This window comes from Neovison vison, chromosome 7 (genome assembly GCF_020171115.1).
Source record: "Neovison vison isolate M4711 chromosome 7, ASM_NN_V1, whole genome shotgun sequence".
In the NCBI taxonomy this organism is placed as follows: Eukaryota; Metazoa; Chordata; class Mammalia; order Carnivora; family Mustelidae; genus Neogale; species Neogale vison.
Genome location: NC_058097.1, coordinates 27,824,906 through 27,847,579, shown reverse-complemented (window position 1 = coordinate 27,847,579; position 22,674 = coordinate 27,824,906). Strand labels below are relative to the sequence as shown.

The 22,674-nt window shown below is 49.2% G+C and overlaps 1 protein-coding gene across 1 annotated transcript in view; it reads right to left on the bottom strand.

Annotated features, from left to right (window-relative positions):
- Positions 1–21,123, bottom strand: part of CES1 (carboxylesterase 1) — a 31,149-nt gene extending 10,026 nt beyond the window's left edge. Inside the window, exons 1-8 of the mRNA XM_044256121.1 lie at positions 21,013–21,123; positions 17,628–17,835; positions 11,956–12,100; positions 9,504–9,637; positions 7,326–7,479; positions 5,287–5,391; positions 4,240–4,344; positions 1,624–1,662 (exon numbers count right to left, since the gene is read on the bottom strand). Of these exons, the coding sequence (XP_044112056.1) occupies positions 1,624–1,662; positions 4,240–4,344; positions 5,287–5,391; positions 7,326–7,479; positions 9,504–9,637; positions 11,956–12,100; positions 17,628–17,835; positions 21,013–21,064 (942 nt within the window). The 5' untranslated portion in view covers positions 21,065–21,123. The remainder of the gene's footprint in view (positions 1–1,623; positions 1,663–4,239; positions 4,345–5,286; positions 5,392–7,325; positions 7,480–9,503; positions 9,638–11,955; positions 12,101–17,627; positions 17,836–21,012) is intronic.
- Between the last annotated feature and the right edge of the window lie 1,551 nt (positions 21,124–22,674).

Below are 22,674 nucleotides of genomic sequence, written 5' to 3'. Positions count from 1 at the left end.
GAGGAGAAGAGAGTCCAACTGTAGAAGCACCACAGAGAGACCACAAGCCCCGAGCTGACCCAGTGGGGCTGATTGGCACTCGTGAGACGCAGAGCAACACCACAGCTGCCTTCCACAGTGCTCACGAGGGGCTGCCCTGGGGGGTGGGCCTCAGGCACCACCAGGCTGAAATCAAAACCCCGGGGGCCATGCTCCATCCTCCCCTTTCTCTTCCGCCCCTCATCCTGTCCATTAGCAAACTCCCCCAGCCATGACTTCAAAATTACCCAGATTCTGGCCCCGTCTCACCATCCCCCCTGCTATGCGCCCAGCATAGGCTGCCACGGCCCATCTGCCACAGCTCAGGGGCCTCACAGCTGGTCTCCCTGGGGCTACCCTACCCTTCCCTACTTTCAATCTCAAGCAGCAATCAAAAGCCCTTTTGTAAACCCACGGTCAACTCCCTCCTCTGTTCAAAACCCTCCCAAGACTCCCCATCTCACTTGAAATCAAACTCTGAGTCCTTTAAAGGGACCACCCATACCTCTCTTTCCTTTTCATTCCCAGGCCTGTCCCCTCCCCCAACTCCTTCCACACCACCCACAATGACCTCCTGCCACAGGACTTTTGCAACTACTGTTCCCTCTACCTGGAACACTCTTCCTCCAGTTTTCCTGACAGCTGCCTTCCCCGCCACCTCCAGAACTTGGTCCCAGTGTCACCTTCTTGTTTGAGCCATTACCTGATCTCACTATGCAAATCCAAACCACTGCAAACCCTATCCCCATTCCTTTCTCTTTCTCCATAGCGAGGACCATCACCAAACACACAACATATCTTGTTTGTTACTGTACCCTCCTTTCACTCCGAGAGGGCAGGGCGTTATCTTTGTTTTGCCTATTTTATTGCTATTTCCCCAGCTTCTGAATCAGGTCCCCACACAGTAGGTGCTAATGAAATCTTTGCTGAATGAATCTCAGTGAATTGTCACGACGCCCTTTAAGGTAGGTGCCAGTATCCCCAGGACAGAGCAGAGAGCACAGAACTGTGAGGTGTGGCAGAGATAACGTCTCAGAATCTGTCAAGGTGCTGGAAGGCACGAGAGGAGGAGGAAGGAGATAGGGAGGCTCCTGGGGTTCTGGGTGTGGCTGGGGGGTGGTGTCCTCAGGACTGAGATTCTCGGCCCTTTCCAGAGGGCCCTCCAAATCATGTAGCTTGGACAGCTTGTCAACCCTGCAGTTTCCCAGGAAAGTCCTAGGCTCCTCAGGGAAGGTTCTTGAAGAAACTCCTCATCAGCTATCACCACCACCCCATAGTGGAAGTTTCTAGTCCAGTCCTTTCCCCAGGGATTTTTTTGGGAATGGGAAATGTAAATAAGAAGTAGGGTGTAGGCTGGACCCAAGGGACATAGAGTTGGTAACTGGAAGCCCTGGGCTGAGTCAAGAGAACCCATTCCAGTCTCACATCTGGTCACCCTGGCTGTGTTATCCCAGCAAGGAGCCAGCCCTCTCTGGGCCTCAGTATAGTAAACACCCTTGTGTTTACTACCATGAGCCCAACAGAAGATTTTTTTCATTCATATTTAACTGGAGCGTAAATGTGTCAGGACTTAAAACCTGTAATCAAGAAACCCATTGTCCTTACCTCTCTGGGGTCTCCAAACATATCAAGGGCAAAAAATTTCTGTGAAGACAAAGGGAGAGGGTGTATGTGAGAAGGCTTCCGGGGACAAAAGCCAGTCTTTGTGAGCGGAGTGCTAAAGGTGTCAGGTTCTCCCTCTCGGTGCCACCCTGGCTGGGCCAAGAGGAAGTGGGCAGGATACTGGCTCCCCTGGGCAGGGGCACAGGTGGAGGTGTGGGATGGGGGTGGGGGTGCTGGAGAAGCCATCTGTCTGCTGTTCCTGCCTGTGCTGCCCTCCATCCGCTTCCCTACTTGTCCCCCTGGGTGACACTAGTCACCCTTTGGGGTACCTCCCTTTCCCCCAGTCTCACTCACAAATCCAGGCATCTATATGTGACCCGTGGTGCCCCATCTCCCTGACCACAGGGATTTAGTTCAGGTATTGGCATACACCCACATGAATCCAATAGACTTTACCCCAAAATTTCTGCTGGAATTATTGTGAACAGTGTCTAAACAGATAGAAGGTAAGTCTAGATGCTGTAACTGACTTTACCCTCCCTTGGGAACAAATTTGCCCAAGAGTGAAGCCAACACTGAGAGAAAAAAAAAGGGGGGGGGCGAGGGATGGAGCAGATACATTTTTAGTAGTAGCATATGTACACCTGGATCCAGCCATACCTAAAACCATGTTCTCCTGAACCACAGTTTTGTTTTCAGTTAGTTACCTAAAGATTTTGTTACATTTCTTTTTGCACTCAAGGTACTTTGAGATGAGTTTCCTCATCCTGCATCAGTAAGTCCTGACTTACACAAGATCACTGAAACTCACCCAGTCCTATGGTTCTCTTATATATCGGCTGAAGAGTGCACTGATTGTAACATTGCACTGTAGCTACTAGGTCTGGCCGGTATGCATCCAGGGACCAGTCGGGCACTCCTTGTTATGGGTTATGGCCCTAAGTCCTCTGGCTTTCCTCAATATCACCAACTCTTCTAAGCTGGTCCTCTTAAGCCAATGGAGAATTGCTGAAATAAACCTGCCTCTTTCAAGGAATCAGACGTGGTTGTGTTTTCATTCTTTGCATGCACTACTCACCTTATTTGAGCCCAAGAAAACAAGATCCAAGCCCAAGTCCACATTGGAATCCAACCAGGAAACTGAGCAGAGGCTAATGCCAGAGGCCTGGCCCCAGGGTCCAGGAGTCTCTCCAGGAGCCGAGGTTCCCAACAGAGTGTCCAGGGGCTCAGGATATGTCTGAACTCACAGTCACACCCTTTCCCCAGAGAAGGAAAAATTCCCATTGGGCCTTCCTGCTGTATTCTCTGGGTGTCCTTGTGATGACACACTGTCATAGCCATCCATCAGTCCTCAAATGCCGCCACCTCTAGGAAGCACTCCTGCTGACTGTTATGGGAATTTCCTCTCTCTATACTCCCACCACTCTTAGTCCACAAAGTCTGTGAGTGCATTCCTCCTTGAATAGTTCCTTGTCCGCTGAAATTATATCTGATTAATGTCAGGATCGATGGAGGGATGGATGGAGGGATGGAGGGATGGATAGAGGGATTGAGGGATGGGTGACTGGGTGGATGGGTGGAGGGATGAGGGAGGGATGGAGAGAGGGTTGGATGGATGTGTGACTGGGTGGGTGGATGGAAGGATGGATGAATGGAGGAAGGGAGGGAGGGATGGATGGATGGATGAAAGGAAGGATGGATGAATGGAAGGAAGACTGGATGGATGGATGAATGGAAGGATAGATGGATGGATGGATGGATGGATGGAGGGAGGGAGGGAGGGATGGATGGATGGCTAGATGATGGATGGAGTTGGTCAATACACAGAGTGTGGATGAACTGGATGGACTGGTAGACAGATGAATAATAACTAGCTGACTGGGTGATGGATGGATCATTGATTCTGGACAGTTGAATGATGGGGTGAAGATATACGGTGTTTGGATGACACCCAGATGATGGAAATGAATGGAAGTTATGGCTGAATAAAATTTATGGATGGATGGATATTAAACTGATTAAAGAATACCGATAAACTGGATAGCCTGGCAGATGAACAGATGGATAATAAGATGATGAGTGGACTGATGGCTGACTGGCTGGATGAGTGGGTGCATGTATAGTAACTCTAGAACCACAACTGAGGCAGTCTCAGAAAAAGTTAGATAAATGGACCACCACTGGGTTATCACTGAGGTAGTTTCTAAATTAAGCAAGATATATTATGACAATCTTCCTTAGAATCTTTGTTCATAATATCCTATCCTCAAAATTCAGAATAGTACGTACCTCTGGGACTATGTGATACTTAATTTCTTTAACACACATTTGGAAACAAGAATGGGAAAACAGTAAGTTTCGGTTGAGGTGAGAGATCACTATACTATTTGTTCATTGTGTTGTTTCACAACTTCGCAAATGTTTGCGATACTTCATATTAAAAAAAAAAAAAAAGAAATTCCTATTCAGATCCAAAGGCTGACACTGTTCCCTGGGGGCCAGAAACACTGTCCCAGACAGTTTTCTAGGGCAGGGGCAAAGGGACAGCCAAATAATGGAGCCTGGGCCCAAGTGCACAGGGTGGGGGGCTTGTGTGGTCCCGAGAGTGGATACGCCTACCAATTTCAGCGACGTCTCCAAGAGCTCATCTTCCGTCTTCTGGCGCAAGCAGTGAACAAGGACAGCCGAGGTGGTGGCTTTACACCCAGCAAAGACAGCAATTTGCTGTAGAGATCACAAGCAAGAGCAGAACTCAAGAGCCACGTCCCTTCCCTCCAATCAATAAAGAGGAATTCTACCCCAACCTTCACTTCTAAGGGCAGCAGAGGGGAGCAGAACATCCTCTAGACCAGCAGGTGGGAGTCCTACGTCCCAGGCGTGCCAAATTAAATAAGGTCTGTCTCTGTGACCGTATCTCTGTAAAATGGGCAAAATGATCTCAGAGCTGAGAGTCGAAAGGGAGGGAGAGTGGGGTGGGGTTTAAGAGCGCTGAATCCAGAACACACTGCCTGTTTGCACATTTCCTTTCAGGAAGCCTTCCATGATAACCTCATGCTCACATTAAGATTAAGTGCTCCTTGTGGATTCCCTTACGATATCAGATATCTCTGCTTTATTGCTCTTGTCACTTGAGATTTTATAATCTGTGTGATTATGAAATGATTAATTTGTCTCCTCCAATGGAATGGAAACTTCATGAGGATACTAGATGTCTGGCTTTATCAAAATTACGTGATGAATGAATGAAATGAATGAATTCCCGGAACCAAGCCCAGCCATGAGACACTTAAGTGGGGGGCCACTGCAGGCCCACATACTGTAAGTGGGTTAACCAGAACTCAGACCCTGAGAGAGACCAGTCCACGGTGACAGCCCGCTGCCCACTATGTGGCCTGGTGCCCCCCACCCACTGCCCTGCCCTAGGTGCACTTTGGGTAGAATGCTCAGGGGACAGTGCACTGCACTGGCAGTCCAGAGTCACGTGTTCAAGTCCCAGCTCTGGTAAAACTGGGAGACTGGCCGAGGTGTCTCCTTCCCCTTGCACTCAACTGCTGTCACTTCCATGATTCCTTGAGGATGCCTGCCGGATCCCATGTCAAGAAAGGCCCCTGAAGATTCCAGAACAGCAGAGCCAAGGGTGTGGCAGTGGTCCTGCGTGCGACCTACCTGAGCTATTTCCTTCATGTCTTTCCTAACCAGGGCAGCTGTGAGGGCCACGCCGCTCTCCGAGATGGCCCGGTGGAAAAGGTTCTTGGCCAGGGGAGACAGCACCTGGCAGGACAGTGGACAGGAAGAGAGTTTATGCTCATGGGGAGGGGTTTCAAGAATCACCTCAGCCTTAACTCTGGTCTGGACCGTCCCCCTGGAGACCCAGGCACCCAGGGAATGTGGCAGGTCCTCACCAGGGCCTCGCCCTATTCCCAGGCTGACGCTGGGGCCCGCTCCTCCAAGAGAAGCCGTGCTGGAGGGCGCCAGCAGCACAGAGCGAGGGAAGCACGGGAAGCGTGGCGCGTGTGCCCACTGTGACAATCAGAGGTCTCGAGACAGGGCGGCAACTGCCAGCTGCCCTTTAAAGACACAGTTCTGATTCCCCATCTCTACTACTCAGGATTTATCCTAAGAAGAGTGATCATGGAGATGCATGATGATTTCCAAGAATGCTCATAATGTTTATAATATAATTGGAAATAACCCAAGGTTCCAATATTATGACATTGAGGAAATGAAGGATTTTTCATTTTTGCTGTGGAATACCATGCAGATCTCTACCACGGAATACCATGGAATCTACAACAAAATGATAGTAATGGAAGAGTAATGTTTAGGGAAATGTTTCTGTTATAGGATATGCTAAGAAAGGTTTTTTGTTTTTTTTTTTTAAGATTTTTTATTTATTTGTCAGAGAGAGAGAGGGAGAGCGAGCGAGCACAGGCAGACAGAATGGCAGGCAGAGGCAGAAGCAGGCTCCCCGCCGAGCAAGGAGCCCGATGTGGGACTCGATCCCAGGACGCTGGGATCATGACCCGGGCCGAAGGCAGCTGCTTAACCAACTGAGCCACCCAGGCGTCCCACTAAGAAAGGTTTTTAAAAAGAATCTTAAGACAGGTGGGGCGCCTGGGGGGCTCAGTCATTAAAGCGTCTGCCTTCAGCTCAGGTCATGAGCCCAGAGTCCTGGGATGGAGTCCCACATTGGGCTCCCCACTCAGTGCGGAGTCTGCTTCTCCCTCTGCTCCTCACCCCACTACCAAGCTCTCTCTGACTCTCTCTCTCTCTCAAATAAATAAAATCACTTTTTAAAAAATCTCAAAACAGGTAGACAGATGACAGATGGATAAATAGACAGAAATGAGTCATGGGGAAAACACTAGAAAAATAAGTCTCAAAATGTCTGTGGTGAGCTTCCCTAGGTAATGGGACTATGGAGGACTCTTTTCGTCTTTGGGCTTATCTGCACTTTTCCTTTTTCTCCACTTGATAAACTGTAAAAGCTTTTTCCTCTGAGTATTGGACATGGAAACAAATACATACGTTAAAAGCAGTAATAGCACTGACCGTCTGCTCAACAGTGAGGGAGCTGGAGAGCTTCTGGCTTCCAGCACTTCCTCATCCCATTCCCATCTCTGCTGCCCTCAGTGGCTCCCCCAGCCGCACTCCCCACACCAGGCCCCCAGGAGCCCCAGGTGCTCACAGCACCACTGCTGTCCCAGGCCTCCCTGTCCCTCCCTCCACCCAGCCCCACTTCTCAGTCCCAGAGGCAGCTGTCCTCACAGGAGGCCCCTGACCTGTTCTTGGTGCCGATGTCCCTTGACTTGCAGATCTGGCTTCCAGCTGAACAATGACCCTTTGTCCAACTCTTTCTCATAATCTATACCCACCCTACTCTCTAGGAGAAGTGAAGCGAGTCCTAATGCTAAAACGATGGGAAGGAGAGAGAGCGAGCGCGAGCGAGAGAGCATGCACTCAACCATGGTAGAGGAGGTGTATCATTGCTGGAGCTGTGGCTGGAGATTCTCAAGGCCCTAGGATGCTAGCCTGGGATCTGAGCTTCCTGGGGGCCAAGGAGAGCTCCGCCATTAGCTCTCCACCAACTGATGCTGTGCAGACCGGGTCAGCCCTGAGTCCAGGTCTTGTAAATCAAGCTGCCAACTGGTCCAAAGGCTCCAAGGGGTCCCATCAGCAGATATATCAGGGCCAGGAACACTTACAAGAACAGAGACGCTTTCACCTCCTGCTGACTCTCCAAATATGGTTACAGAACCTGGATTCCCTCCAAAGTTGGCAATGTTCTCCTGGACCCAACGAAGTGCAGCCAACTGGTCCAAGTGACCCCAGTTTCCTCGGCTGTGTTCGTCCCCTGTGCTGTAGGAACAGGGAAGGGGTGGGAGCATAGACCACATGGCAGGGTTGTCAGGACCACAGATGGGGCTGGGGGACTCTAGGTGAGCCTTCTAGAAAAAGACCAGTCTTCTACAGCCCTGACACAAGGGTCTTCTTCTGTCTTCCGTTCTGGTGGCATTGTTCTGTTGTAGGGTTCTACATTTACTCAATCGGCATCTATTTACTGAGCATCTGCTTTGTGCAAAACACTGTTCTAAGAGCTAGGAGCACATCTGAGAACTAAACATGCCAAATCTCTGACTATACAGAGGCTCACACTACAGATTACAAACAAATGGATAAATACAGAAAATAATATCAGGTAGTGAAAGTACTTCCAGGAAAAATAAAATCGGGTAAGGGAAAAGACTGGGGTCCTATTTCAGATAACAGGACCAAGAAAGGCCTCTTGGAGGTGGTAGTATTTGAATAGAGACCTGAATGAACGAACATATGAGCCTTGCAAATATCCAAAGAAGGGAATCCCAGGCTGAAGAAACAGCCAGTGCAAAGGTCCTGTGGTCCAGTGGACAAAAGTGAGTGTAGTACAGCAGCTAAAGGACTCTGTGGGCCTTGGTAAAAACTTTGATGTCATTGCTAGTAATGTGGGAAGTCATTTCACGGCCTATGACAAAATTCCTTTTATGTCTTAAGTGGTCATTCTGGCTGCTGCGTAGATGAGACCCAGCATCAAATTAGCAGGTTATAAAAGTAGGTGGTTTTTACAATCATCTGGGAGAGAGGCACAGAGGGCTTTGATTAGGGGGCATAAGGGAGGAGGTGAGAAGTGGTTGGATTCTGAATATATTTTAAAGGTGGAACCAAGAGGATTTGCTGACCCTGATGTGATGAGGTGAGAAAAAGAAGTCAAGGCTGACCACAAGTCTATCCAGAGCAGTTGGAAGCAGGCGCGAGGGGTCTGCCAGAAGCCGGCAGGAGGCGCTGTTGGCAAAGTAGGAAAGTTGGGGGAAGGAGCAGTGGGAGTCAAAGGTTAAATCTGTCCCCCTGGAGGGTGAGGTACCCTTCAGACGTTCAGTGGAGGTAGCATCAGGTACAAGGTGGTAGTTAATGAGGTACATCTGGGTTTCAAAGGCGAAGCAGGGGCTGAAATAGGGAGCTTGGAACGTGGCTCCTGAGGTCACCCAGGGAACCTCGGAGGTGGAGAAAGATGCACACAGACGCCAGAGGATCACATGCAAGGAATCGTGTGTGGCTGCTCCCAAGGTTGGCCCAAAAGCTGTTGGGACACTGGGCAGAGGACAAACTGGGAGCAGGAGCCACAGGGAGCAGCCATATAGCATTTTTACCTTAATGGGGAGCAGAGAGACGGACTGGAGGTGGGAGAGAAGAGGTATCCCCAAGAAGGCACCATGCCCCAAGATAGGACTCGCTTGGGATAATCCTCCTCCAGCCCGGGGCCGGAGGGGAGGGGGTCTTTCCTATGAGAAGTCCACCCCCCCCAATCCAGCCCAGCAGCCATCTCAGGGTCGGGGCACTGCGGCTGGTGCCCAGGAGGGCTGTCCGCTGGACAGTCTTCAGCTCCAGACACCCAGTTCCATCACCCAGAAAAACGCACCAAATTCCTGCCCCGAGTATGCTCTTTCCTTCCCTTCCCGCCATGTCGGATGCATAAGTCTCTAAGTGCTGCTATAGGCTGTCTCCACAAGGTGTGCGATATGCTGGAACAGCACAAGTGAAGAAGACGGGGGCATTTCAGAGGGGGTGACATTTGGGTTGGGCCTTGCAGAATGCATAGGAGTTCGTCAGGTAGAATAGGCATTCCAGGTAGAGGGAAGAGGACCTGCAAAATCTCCAAAGCAAGTAGCCCAGTGTGGCTGGGGATGGAGAAGATAAGTAGAGCCCAGTGAGGAAAGGACTTGGGTGCTTTCCTAGGGAACCTGGCAAAGATCCCTTTGAGGGCTGACCTGGCCAGAGCTGAATATCTAGCACCCTCACTTTGATTGGGGGGTGGGGCAAGGTGCAGTGAGGACTGTGCAGAATCTTACCTGAAGAATCCCCAGATGCCCAGGCGGTACTGAATGACCACCACCACGACGTTTTCATGGGCAGAGAGGGCCAGCCCATCATAGGTTGACGCTCCGCCCACCACCAGACCCCCTCCGTGGATCCACACCATCACCTGGGCAGGAAGGAAGCAACCGTACTGGTGAGGGGAAGCAGCGCTGGGCAGGACCTCAAGAGGTTGTCTGGTTTGGTCGCCGACCTCTTAGCCGTGGCTCAAGGAGGCCATTACCAGAAGTGACCTGTCCCCAGCAAAGTTAGAACAGGCATTTGCTCTTCTCCCCACTCCTCCCAACTGGGGCCCAGGCCACTGCTCCAGCCAGGACACCCTGGCTGCCCCCGCCTGGGTCCCCAGCGCCAGGCCAGTGAAGCTCATGCTTCAGAACTTCATCATGGGAACAGTCACGGCAAAGAGTGCCATCTTCTCCCCAACACTCCCATCGCCCTCATGCCTGAGCCCGTCCCACAGCCCAGCCTCCTCCGCTGCCACAGCCCCGTGTTTCGGCTTCATCTTAGTGATACCTTGTACGGTGAATTGAACTGCTCGCCTGCCCGAGGGACTTTCCTGAGAAGCACACGTGCCCCCAGTGGGATCGCTTTTGAATATGCTGTCCTTTCTGCCTCCTCCGCATCCCCAAAGCCCACCCGTCCTCCAAAGCCCAGCCTAAAAGCCACCTCCTCCAGTAATTCTTCAGTCATCTCACTAATAGGATCTGAGGACCTACTCTATGCCAAAGACAGTGTTTAGAATCGAGGATGAGGGTAGATATAGGAATTCATCACGCTTGGCTCTGGCATTGTAAGAGCTCATGTAGCCAGGAGGGAAGAGCAGCTAAAATAATTATGCTGTAATCATTTTATTCATTTAAAAAAAGGGGAATTTGTAATACAAACTATGTGCCAAGTAGCATTCCACGCCATAGGGACTAATACGGCCCCATTAACAGACAAGAAACCTGCCTGAGGTCACGCAGCTTAATAAGTCGCGGAAGTAGGACTTGAGCCCATGCAGTCTGGCTCTGGAGTCCACCCACTGAGGCACCCAGCCCACTGCAGCCATTGGCCAGGGTGCAATGGAACTGCTGTTAGGAGAGGAGTAAGATCTTCCCTTTGACTATAACTAATGCCTCGGGAGTACTTGCTTTGTGCCCTCGCCAGCCACTGAGACAAAGCCCGCAAAGTGATGCGCATCACTGGTACTCATGCGTGATTAGCCCAGTTCTGGAAACAGAGCCAGGCCCCTTTGCTGGTAAAAGGCAGAACCGGGATGTAAGCCCAGACTCAGTAGATCCAGAGCCTGTGTCCATATGGAGAGGTTCTCGCCTTGTTCCTCCTCCGCCTCTGGTCCCTGCCTCTGTCTGGGTGGAAGGACCGAGTTAGCAGTCATCTGAGTGAAGGCTGAGATGAGGGTTGGTCAGCAATGACTTCCTGAAGAAAGCATCCCAGATGGTAGGGCCCTCCAAAGCCAAGGGTATCTGATGATGGTTTTTTTTTGTTTTTTGTTTTTTGGGGTTTTTTTGTGGATTTTGTTCTTGTTTTGTTTTGTTTTGTTTTTTGGTGGTTTTTTAAGTCCCTCCTTTGCCTTAACCCCCAATTGCAGCTCTGCACACAGGGGCAGGAAGTATGTAACAGAAGAATGTGAGAACAGAGGACTGAGTGCTCACAGATTCACAGATGCCCTCCCCCACTCCTGGGCATCCTGCCAGGAGATGGCTGGGTGCAAACATCCCCCCCACCTCTCCACCCTGGGGATCACCTCCTTTTCCTGGACATCTCCAAGCCCCAGCTTGAGTCTAGAATTTGCCCCATCTCTGGGCTTCCTTTATTCTAGAAATGCTGACTCATGGGGTCATCAGTCGTGCCAAAGACAATCAGGGAAGGAAATTAGCTACGATAAATTCCCAAGTATTTGGCCAGAGGCAAAAGAATGAACTTCTCAGATTGCCCCAGGCTCTGCCCCTAACATCTCTCAGGTGACCCTGGAGCTTGTGAGAGAAGCATCTTACTGTGCTGAGGAAAGGCCTCCCACAGACTCACCTCCTGGTCTGTGTCAAAGGGCACTGGTCTGAAATTCAGAAGGCCTCGGCCCTGGTCCTGCCAATCCCACCGTGTGATCTCACCTTCCCCTTTCTGGGCCTCAATCTGTCTACCTGTAAAGGATGGCTTATCTCTAAAGTCACCGTTTTGGTTCTCCTATTATCAAGAAACGATTTGGAAAAATTACAGTGGGCATGACAGTGGTACAGCAAATTCCCCCGGAGGTCTGTCCCTAGGGGAAACTGAGGTATGGAAAGCTTGCGTTTCTTGTGGTCCTAAGGTCTGGCTGTGGTGGGAACAGGAAGCACTGAGGTCTCTGAAATGACGCCCCACCCAAGCTGTCTTCACCCCCTTCTAGTCTACACCAGAAGACCCTCAGTGCTAGAACCTTCTACTTACTGGCAGCCGGCTTTTCTTTGTCAAGTCAGCGGGAGTGTAAATATTTAGATAAAGGCAGTCTTCAGAAAACTTGAGAGCAATATTCTCCTTTCTGTTGGTAAAGAGCTCGGAGAGCACCTGCCCCCCCATTGCATCCTGGGAGCACCTGGGGAGAGGGGCAAAGAAGAAGTTCTGAGTTCGGCTCAGAGCTGAGCAAGATACCTCCTGCGGTGCCCTGGGCCTTGGACTTCAGGCTGATAAATAGAGTTGTTCCTACCAGGCTGGAGATACTGGGATGGTTAGGAGGTTTTTTAGGTGCATGGGTGGGGTTTGGAGCGGGGGAACCCTGAGGCTCACTAAGGTCTCCCACGGCTGTGTCTAGATAGTAAGAAGGCTTGGTACCTGTCCCCTTCCCTGAGCCTTTGAGATGCCCTGGGTCAAGGACAGGAGACCACCCATAAGCTAACCACCTGGGCGAGGCCTATCTCCTGCATACCCTTGATACACGCCAGCTCTCTGTTCCAGGCAAATGTGTCTGCCACCAGGTCAGCATGTTCTAGTCCATGGCAGACTTCCATAATCCCTGGGAAGTCACTCAAACTGATGAAGTTCTCGAACCTAGGTGAGGTTCAGTGGGGTGAGGTTCGGAGCCGACGGCTAAAGAAAGAATTCTTAAGACGTCTCTGGTGCAAAAAGGTGGTTTATTAGAGCACGGGGACAGAGCACGGGGACAGGACCCGTGGGCAGGCAGAGATGCGGCCGCCCAGGGCCTGTGAGGAGTGTCTGGTTATATACATAGGAGTTGGGTAGGTGAGGACAAAGGGGGTGATGTTAGTCTCTAAGGAATTTTGGAAGCAAGGTCTGCAGGACCTTGAGGGGCTAGTTATTGTTGGGAGAAAGGTTATTTATTACTAGTAATAAAAATCTTCTTGTGAGTCCCTTTAGATGTGTATCAATGGGCCATATGCTTGGGAATGATTCTCGACATTATCTTGGAGATCTAGAGATAAAGCTTCACATTTCTCCTATCAAGTGTCCTAGTTAGTGAGGTTTGGGTTTAGAAGAAATTTAACTTTATTTACATTTCTTTTTACCTCCGCCTCCTTTGGTTTCTTATGGAGGGGAGGGTGGCATTAGGGCTTGAGGAACTGAGTTATGTATCCTTGGAGATTGGGCTACTGATAAGGTAGCTTCTTTGTTTGTAAATCTCAGGGACATTTGCAAACAAAGGGAGACTCCTGCCTTACAGGACTGTGATCTCTGCAATATAACCATTTGTTCTTCTTTCAGGGCAGTCAGGGGTGCCTGAGGAATGTCACACATATTACTAAGGGGAGTGGGTGGAGAGGGGGTGCAAGGCGCCAGCCCCTACTCCCTCCTCAGCCAGCCTCCTGCTCCCTCATCAATGTGAGGATTAAGTAAGTTAGTACATAGAGTACCTGGCATGTTGGGAGGTTCATAAATCTTACCAATTTTTTTTTAAGATTATTATTTATTTATTTGATAGAGATCACAAGTAAGCAGAGAGGAAGGCAGAGAGAGGAAGGGAAACAGGCTCCCCGCTGAGCAAAGAGCCCGAGTCGGGGCTTTGATCCCAGGACCCCGGGATCATGACCCAAGCAGAAGACAGAGGCCTTAACCCACTGAGCCACCCAGGCACCCCAACCTTACCAGTTTTAATCTGTGTCAGGTCTTTAAGGTCTGTTATTGGGAAAACCAATAGTGTTTGCCTGGGATGGGTAGATTCTTAGCATGTCAGGACTATATGACCCTTATAAAAATCACTTCCCTCACACTGACCTGGCAGATTCAAACCAAATCAGGCAGGGAATTCACCCAAGGTCACCCAGAAGATTAGCGAGTGTGATAGGACTAGAACACAGTTCTCCTGATACTGCCCAACAAAATATTTCATCCCTGACCTTTTGTAGTGCCTAAATGTCTGTCGTTTTGATGAGGGAGCAGGAGGCTGGCTGAGGAGGGAGTAGGGGCTGGCGCCTTGCACCCCCTCTCCACCCACTCCCCTTAGTAATATGTGTGACATTCCTCAGGCACCCCTGACTGCCCTGAAAGAAGAACAAATGGTTATATTGCAGAGATCACAGTCCTGTAAGGCAGGAGTCTCCCTTTGTTTGCAAATGTCCCTGAGATTTACAAACAAAGAAGCTACCTTATCAGTAGCCCAATCTCCAAGGATACATAACTCAGTTCCTCAAGCCCTAATGCCACCCTCCCCTCCATAAGAAACCAAAGGAGGCGGAGGTAAAAAGAAATGTAAATAAAGTTAAATTTCTTCTAAACCCAAACCTCACTAACTAGGACACTTGATAGGAGAAATGTGAAGCTTTATCTCTAGATCTCCAAGATAATGTCGAGAATCATTCCCAAGCATATGGCCCATTGATACACATCTAAAGGGACTCACAAGAAGATTTTTATTACTAGTAATAAATAACCTTTCTCCCAACAATAACTAGCCCCTCAAGGTCCTGCAGACCTTGCTTCCAAAATTCCTTAGAGACTAACATCACCCCCTTTGTCCTCACCTACCCAACTCCTATGTATATAACCAGACACTCCTCACAGGCCCTGGGCGGCCGCATCTCTGCCTGCCCACGGGTCCTGTCCCCGTGCTCTGTCCCCGTGCTCTAATAAACCACCTTTTTGCACCAGAGACGTCTTAAGAATTCTTTCTTTAGCCGTCGGCTCCGAACCTCACCTAGGTTCTAGAACTTCATCAACATGGCACACTCCCTAATATAGAATCTATAATTACCCCCATTTTTACTAAGGTACCGAGAGGTTTGAGAACCTACCCAAGGTCACACAGCCAGAAAGATCTATACTATGTAGTGCACGATATTTCAAGGGACACTATAAGGAACATTTCTGGATCTCAAGGTACCAGAATGCAGGTATCACTGCCCCCAGTTTGTAAATGAGGTCACTGAGTCACTCTGCTGGCAAGTGGCAGAATCAGAGTCTCCAATAATGACTCCTTAATTTCCATCCTAAGGGAACGTTCCCCTGATCACCAGGGCAAGGAGCCTAACAGTCTTAAAAGAAGAAAATCAAATGTCAAGAAAGGGGAAAAGAGGTCAAGGTCACTAGTGTTCAAATAAATGTGGAATAAATAGCAAAATTACACATAATTATAATGAGAATTATTATTGTTTTGCCTATCCAATAGCCAAAAAGCATTTTTTTTAAAGATTTCATTTATTTATTTGACAGAGAGAGAGAGATCACAAGTAGGCAGAGAGGCAGGCCGAGAGAGGGGGAAGCAGGCTAAGCAGAGAGCCTGATGTAGGGCTTGATCCCAGGACCCTGAGACCATGACCTGAGCTGAAAGCAGAGGCTTAACCCACCGAGCCACCCAGGTGCCCCAAAAAAGCATTTTTTAATAACCCCAAGCATTGCCAAAGATCTGGGGAGTGAAGGTTTTCAGATGGAAGGAGTGTCGCTGGAACATTTCTGGAGGGAAATGTAAACAGAAGGTGCATATTCATGACATTTCTTCAAACTTGCCCAAAAATATTCATGGGCGTACATAAAGATTTAACTCAGGATATTCATCAGAGTGTATCTGTACTATCAAAAACATCAAGAACTTAATGAACCCAAATAAGAGATGGGGTAAATAGATTATAATCCAAGAGTCAATGTAATACAGCCATTACAAGTCCAGCTGTGATATCTAATGACATAGAATAATATTCCTGCTAGATTTATAAATGAGCAAAGCAGGCATCCAAACTATCTGTATTGTATGATGTGATACTGTGATTTATAATAAATACATATTCAGCCTCCATTCCATTTCGGCCACAGGATCCCTAAAAATCCGTGGAATTTCCTCTGTGAAGGAAACAATAAAGATATCTTTATTATGTTAATAAGGTGACTTTTGATCACACTTAAGGCTAGGGGCTGGTTGCCACATGAACCCTCCAGTAAACTTTCAGTTCTGCCTCCCTGACCTCTGGGGAGCAAGATGGGGCTAGGGGTTGAATGGTGGCCAATGCCCCTGGTTTCATCAATCATGGCTACATAACAAAGCCTCCTTAAAAAACCACAGGACAGGATGCTGCGAGTTTCCAAGTTGGTGAACCAGAAAGCTTTCATGGCCACTGTGCAGGACCCCCAACTCTAGGACAGAAGCTCCTTTATTCAGGACCTTACCCCATGGATCTCTTCATCTGGCTCTTGATTCATATGCCCTAATAACCTTTGTAATGAACTGGTGATGTAGTGAACAAACCAGTTTTCTGAGTTCTGTGACTCAGCAAATTAATGGAACCCAAGGAGGGAGTCATAGGAACCTTTGACTTATAGCCAAAGTCAAGCATAGATAGCAACTTGGACTTGTAATTGGCATCAGATGCAGAAAGTGTCTTGTGGGGTCGAATCCTTAACCTATAGGATCTGACTCTATCTCCAGGCAGAGCAGTGTAGGAATTAGTTGAATTGTAGGACACACAGCTGGTGTTGGAGATTTTTTTCTCTGTGTTGGTTGGTGGTGGTTGGTGGGGTGTGGGGGGACCCACACACTGAAATTGAGTGCAAAATCTCATGGATTCTATTTTTAAGGAAGAAAATATCCAACAGATAAAAGACTAGAAAAACAGAACCTAAAATATGAACAGCAGTTCTCTCTGTCGGTGGAGGAATTGTATGTGATTTTCATTTTCTTATCTTTCCTTACCCGTACTTCCTCCTTTTCTGCAATATGTATGTATTACATTGGCAGTCAGGAAATAAAAAGAGCAAACACTATTTTTTAAAACAAAAGGAAGGAAGGAAGGGAGGGAGGAAGGGAGGAAGAAGAAAAGAAGGGAAGGCAGCAAGGAGTAAGACCCTAGAAATTTCCAGAATGCCTTGCTGAGGTGAATAAGGTCATAATGGATATATATAGGCTTCTGAGGTATCTGGAGGAGGTAGATATTGGCTACTTTGTCCAACTTGGTCAGGGTGATTGGGACACACCAGCCATTGCTCTGCTCATGACTAGGTACTTTGACACACTGGGGAGCTAAGAACTTTTAAGTCAACTCCCCAAAGCTCTCCCCACTTACACAACTCTTGGTCTAGCCCCGCTCCCCAGCTTTGGCAAAGGTCCAGACAGGAGAATTGTTACTTCTACGTCCCTCACTTGGTCAACTTCTAATTTTCTCCCACTTATCATGGTCTAACGTATTGCATAATTTATTGACTGATTTGCATATTTTTTCTTTGCCATCCATCTCCCTGCTAGAATGCAAGCTCCGTGAAGGTAGGGATACTTTTCTGTTCGTTCGTGGATCCTAGGAAACCTAGAACGTGCTCAGTAAATGTTTGTTGAATAGAGCTCTAGAATGCTCTATTCTAGAAGGTATTAAAAGATTTATGGGGCGCCTGGGTGGCTCAGTGGATTAAAGCCTCTGCCTTCAGCTCAGGTCATGGTCCTGGGGTCCTGGGATCGAGCCCCGCATCAGGCTCTCTGCTCAGAGGGGAGCCTGCCTCTCCCTCTCTCTCTGCCTGCCTCTCTGCCTACTTGTGATCTCTGTCAAATAAATAAATAAATAAAATCTTAAAAAAAAAAAAAAAGATTTACAACAGCTTGAAAATTTCAGAACAAAGCCACTCATCAAGTTGCCCTGGACGCTTCCTGCATCACTTTGAGGCCAGCATCCCCCCGAGAGACGCCAACTTACATGGGAGGGTAAGCAGTGGTGTTCTTCACGTAGTTCCATGGCTCTGCGGGCTGTGGCGGAGCAAATCTCAGGGACCCCAGAGGAGGCCTGGCAAAAGGGACTCCCAGGAAGACGGCCACAGGCTGTGCAAATCCTTCTAAGCTGACGTACTTGCCCAAGACCTTGCCTTGCACAGTGTCCACCACAGGCGGTGAGGATGGGTGCCCCCCTGGACATCCAGAGGAAAGAGGACACATCAGCCCAAAAGTTCTGACCTGGACTCCCAGTGGGTCTCCACCTTGAGCAGGGACCTTGAAAGAGTCACCTAAACCCTCAGGACCTCAGTTAAGCTTGAGGTTAACTGTCATTCCTTACTTGGGGCTATCTAGAGGAGCCAATTGGAAATGGAGGTATAATAGCATCAAGTTAAAAAGAAATGCAAGAAGGAGAGCTGCTGAGGGGAACAAGGCATTTGGTTGTCACTCCTAGAAGCTTCTGGAAATAACTGGCCAGTAGGCCTCAGGTGCTAAGCTGCACACTGGTGTAGAACATGAATAAGAGGCTGTCCCTCCTCTCAGAATTTCTGAACCATGTAGGGAGCATGAGCTACAAACACACTTGCCCCTACTGGGTGGGAAGGCAGGCGCCGGAGTCCCCAGAGAGGTACCAGTACCACAAGGGTCAGAAGAGGCAGGGAGGCCTCCGCATTGGTGGCATGGTGGAGGTGGTGCCCTTGGAGCTGGGACTGGCAGTGGGAGGGAGGAGGGAGCTGACAGCAGGAGGTAGAAGGCAGGGGGTGGGGGGATAAAGGTGTGAGGCAGAGCAGAGGCTAGGCTCTGGGAGCAAAATGCAAGGCTGGCCTGAGGAAGAGCGAAGGGCCCACAGGAGCCAGAGGGAGTCAACGGGGAGCGGACAGCAGCCTGTATTGTGAAAGAGGCTCAAGTCTGGGAAGGGCCTTAGTACTAGGCTAGGGTCTGGGGCTTTCTTTGGGGGGTACACATATAGCAGTTAACAGTCCTAGAGTATGCAAGAGTGACATGCATTATCTCTATGGGATTCTGAGCAGGGGCTTCTGGGGCGGGGGACAGAACCTGGGGGTCTGGTTCCCACCTGTCCCATCCTTGTGGGGCTGGTGGTCCTTCCCCACTGAGCTGTCCCTTCCTCCTGGGCTGTCCCTTCCACCCCAGTCCTGGTTCATCCTGCTGTGCAAGTGAGCCCTCAGACTCTCGATCATGGCCCTCCTCCAAGTCTTCCCTCATCCTGCCCTGGCAGCCTCTGTGTGTATGGTTCCTTATCGGAAATGGTTTCTAGCCTGGCACCACGCCAGCTGCTCCCTTGTGGACCCAGACAAAAGGTCAACCTCTCCGCCAAAGTGTGCGGGCGGAACAAGAAAGGGTGATCCAGATTTAGTCTTACAGAAGGAGATGGAATGGTAACCTGCAGGAGAGACGGGGTGGACAGGAGCCCAAGGGGCCAGGGTGAGGAAGCGGGTGGGCGGGGTGAGAGGCAGAGCAGTCACGGCTCCAGGAGCAGTCCGCACTTGTCGTGTTACATAAGCACACACGTAATGTTTATGCCACATGACATCCGTACGCAGGTAAGCTTTGAATGCTGAGCACTGACTATGCACCAGATTTGCATTCTGGTTCACTTAAATTCGACTTCACAAGATGCCCATTTTATAGATGAGAAAGCTGAGGAAATGGAGAGAGCCAGCATGGACTTTCTACAGTGGGAAATGGGATAGCCTTGCCAGGGGGTAATCGGTAGTAAGGGAATAACCCACTCCTCCTTTGGTTCTTACTCTGCCCTCACATTCGGTCCCAGGTTTCTGACAAAGTCACCATCAGAAAGAAGGTGAAGTGCACATGTGGCCTGGGCCTTCCCAGTTCTGAGGGTCCCAGCCCTGGCTGTCCATTCACAAGCCACAGACAGATTCTAGAGTATGATTTTAGTGGACCTTGGGCAAGTCCATTTCCCTCTCTGAGTCCGTTTGCCTGCCTATAAAGGGGCATAGATGCATTCTGGGGCCCCTTGCTATGCTCTTATAGTAATCATGGGCTTTATTTTGTGTACACTTGACGCTTGACCTCTGGGGCCTTGATGACCCTGGAGGGACTGCCCTCTCGGAGTTAGCCAATTCCAGTGATAGGAATCAACTTCCCTTCCAGTATGCAGAGCCTGTACCCAAAACACCTTCTTTACCAGGCCATCCCAGGCCAAGCCACTACCATCCTGCCCTAATCACTCCAGGGCCAGAGACCCAAAAACTGTGAGAAGCCTTCGTGCCCTAGAACTCACTGAAATTGGTTAGTTTGCTAGTCCTGAACCTGCATATCCTGTCTCACCTCTTCCTTCCCCAGGTAACCACAATAAGGGCTCTTGCACGAAATTCCTCCCTCCTCCCTCCTCTTCTAACCCACCTTGAGCATCACCTCAGTGTGCAGGACTGTGGTGGGCATGCGTCCTCCTCCCGGGAGCTGTGAGTAACAAGTCCTGGCCATTGGCTCCTGATCTGTTGGCCTCACCGCACACCAAGTTTTCTACTACTACCTTTTAAAACAACTCCTTCATTTATAAATTCTTTATTTACACTTTCCATACTAGGCGCTCTTTAGAAACAACCTGTTTTATCCTTACAACAGCCCAATGACAACTGCCATCATTCCCATGTTAGAGAGGGGGACACCAAGGCACAGAAACCTTAGGCACAATGCCTAAGGACAGCTGGCCAGTAAGTGCTGGGCTGGGATTCAAACCTACACTCTCTGGGTCCACAGTTCATCCAGGTCCCCTGCCTGACATCCGAATGGGGAGCATTCCTACGAAACTTTTCCTAAGCCGAAATGGCACAAAGCAACATATCCTGGGCTTTCTGCAAGTTGCATTAAGCCACTTTGCTTTTAGGAAAGACCTCCCCATTAGTCCCTGTTATTGTAGCCCAAACAAATTGGAGGACTTTCACTTTTCCGTTACTATAGTAATACAGGATTTCCCTAAAGGTGAAGAGGCCTAATGCCACTTGCAGAAAGCCTGGGATACTCCTGTTAATATTCTGCTAAGCCACTCTCCCTGATTTGGCCATGCACAGACGAATAATCAGGCAGAAAACAAACTGAGCTCTCTAGAATCCCCATCCAGGAAGCATGAGGTTAGCTGTCTGCCCTGCTCCGGGAGCACGCAGCTGCAGTCTGGGAGTGTTCGTGCTCCCCCGGCTCTCAGGTTTACAGGGACTGGCTGGGCACCAAAGGGGTGAAGTCCAGAGGGCACTGGCTGCAGCAGAACTGGACCCGCCATACCCTTCCTCTCCACGCATCTCCCCTACCTCGTTCCCGTCCACCTCCCACTTCACGCCTGGGCAAGGATTTCCAAACACACCCCGCTATTTTATTTCAGAAGGACTCACCCCAAGCTATGGAAATGGCAAGGGAGGTCAGGACCAGAGCGGAGAGCCACATCGTGAACAGGCTGCAGCTCCAGCGCTTCAAGCTGTTTACACCACTTAAAAGAGTCTGTTCAGTCCCGCCCCATTGCCCTACTCCGTGAGCCACCGCCCCACAGCTCTTGGCCACGCCCACCCAGAGTTTACCCTTTTTCCTCCAAAGCCAGGCCAGAGTTTCTGATTACGGAGAGCCCCAGACTGGTCCAGCAGCGTATTACATAAAGGCTTCTCCCTTGCAGAACTCTAACCTGAGAGCCCTTTGAATTTCCCACGGCAGGCAGGACCAGACCGATGCCTTTCAGGAGGGGGAGGCTTTGGTCCAGGGTTCTCAGAACAAGCTTGAAAATTAGAACAACCGCCAGCTGCTGGGCAACTCAGGACAAATCTGTCTCAGCTGTTTGGGCTTCTTTTCCATATAGTTCTGTGTTCTCAAGTTTGGAAACACCTTAAATTCATCCAGATCCCCCCACCTCCCTTTAAAAAAAAAAATGATTTATTTTGGGGAGAGAGAGAGAAAAAAAATGAGTGAGGGGAGGAACAGAGGGAGAGAATCTTCAAGCCCCATGTGGGGCTCGATCCCATGAACAAAAAGATCATGACCTGAGCCAAAACCAAGAGTCAGATGCTTAACTGACTGAGCCACCCAGGTGCCCTATCCGGTTGCCTTTTGATGTCTAAATTAACCTTACAATATTCCCGCCAAGCCACTCAGCCTCTTGTCACACACCTCCAGGTTCAGGGAATGCATTCTTTCTCCAGGCGGGGATCTTTGGACAGAATATTTTCACAGCAAATGAACTCCAGATCTCCACAGTCCCTAGCTCTAATCATCCATCCATCATTCCATGTACTCAATATCCCATTTATTCATTCATTCTCTATTTACCAGTGTCTGACGAGATGCTACGTAGTATGGATACAGAGATGAACTCAAGGGATATTCCTTCTGCTTACAGAGCTCAGCATGTAGTATACAGGTGGTGGGCCACTGCGCAATGCAAAACCCCAAAACAGAGGTATACAAAGTGCTCTGGGTATACCTGGGAAAGTGTCATGTGTCTGCTGGAGGCACAAGAATGATGAAACTGCTCAAAGCCTGTTTCATAGAATCACTGAATGTCCAACAGAAGGGAATTCCTTCAACACAGTCTGGTACAGCTGGCTAAGAGAATACTCTGCATTCATTCAGACTACTGATGAACACCCCATTCACTGACAAGGACAGACAGTCATGATCTCTTGTGAAGGGAGAAAAGGAGGTTCTAAAATACTTGAGGTCGCTTTATAGGAGATGTTTAGTGGTTCCTCAAAAATCAAACACAGAGTTACTATATTCTCAGCAATTCCACTCTTGGGTATATACCTGAGGTAACCAAGAACAGAGCCATTCAAAAACAAGACACAAATAACAGCATTATTCCTAATACCCCAAAGTGGGAACAACCCAAATGACCATCAACTGATGAATGGATAGACAAAGTGTGATCTAGCTACCCAATGGAATATTATTCAGCCGTGAAAAGAAACAAAGTACGGACACTTGCTACAACATGGATGGGCCAGGAAAACCGGTCACTAATGAGAGAAACCAGACACAGAAAGCTACGGGCTATAGGATTTTATTTA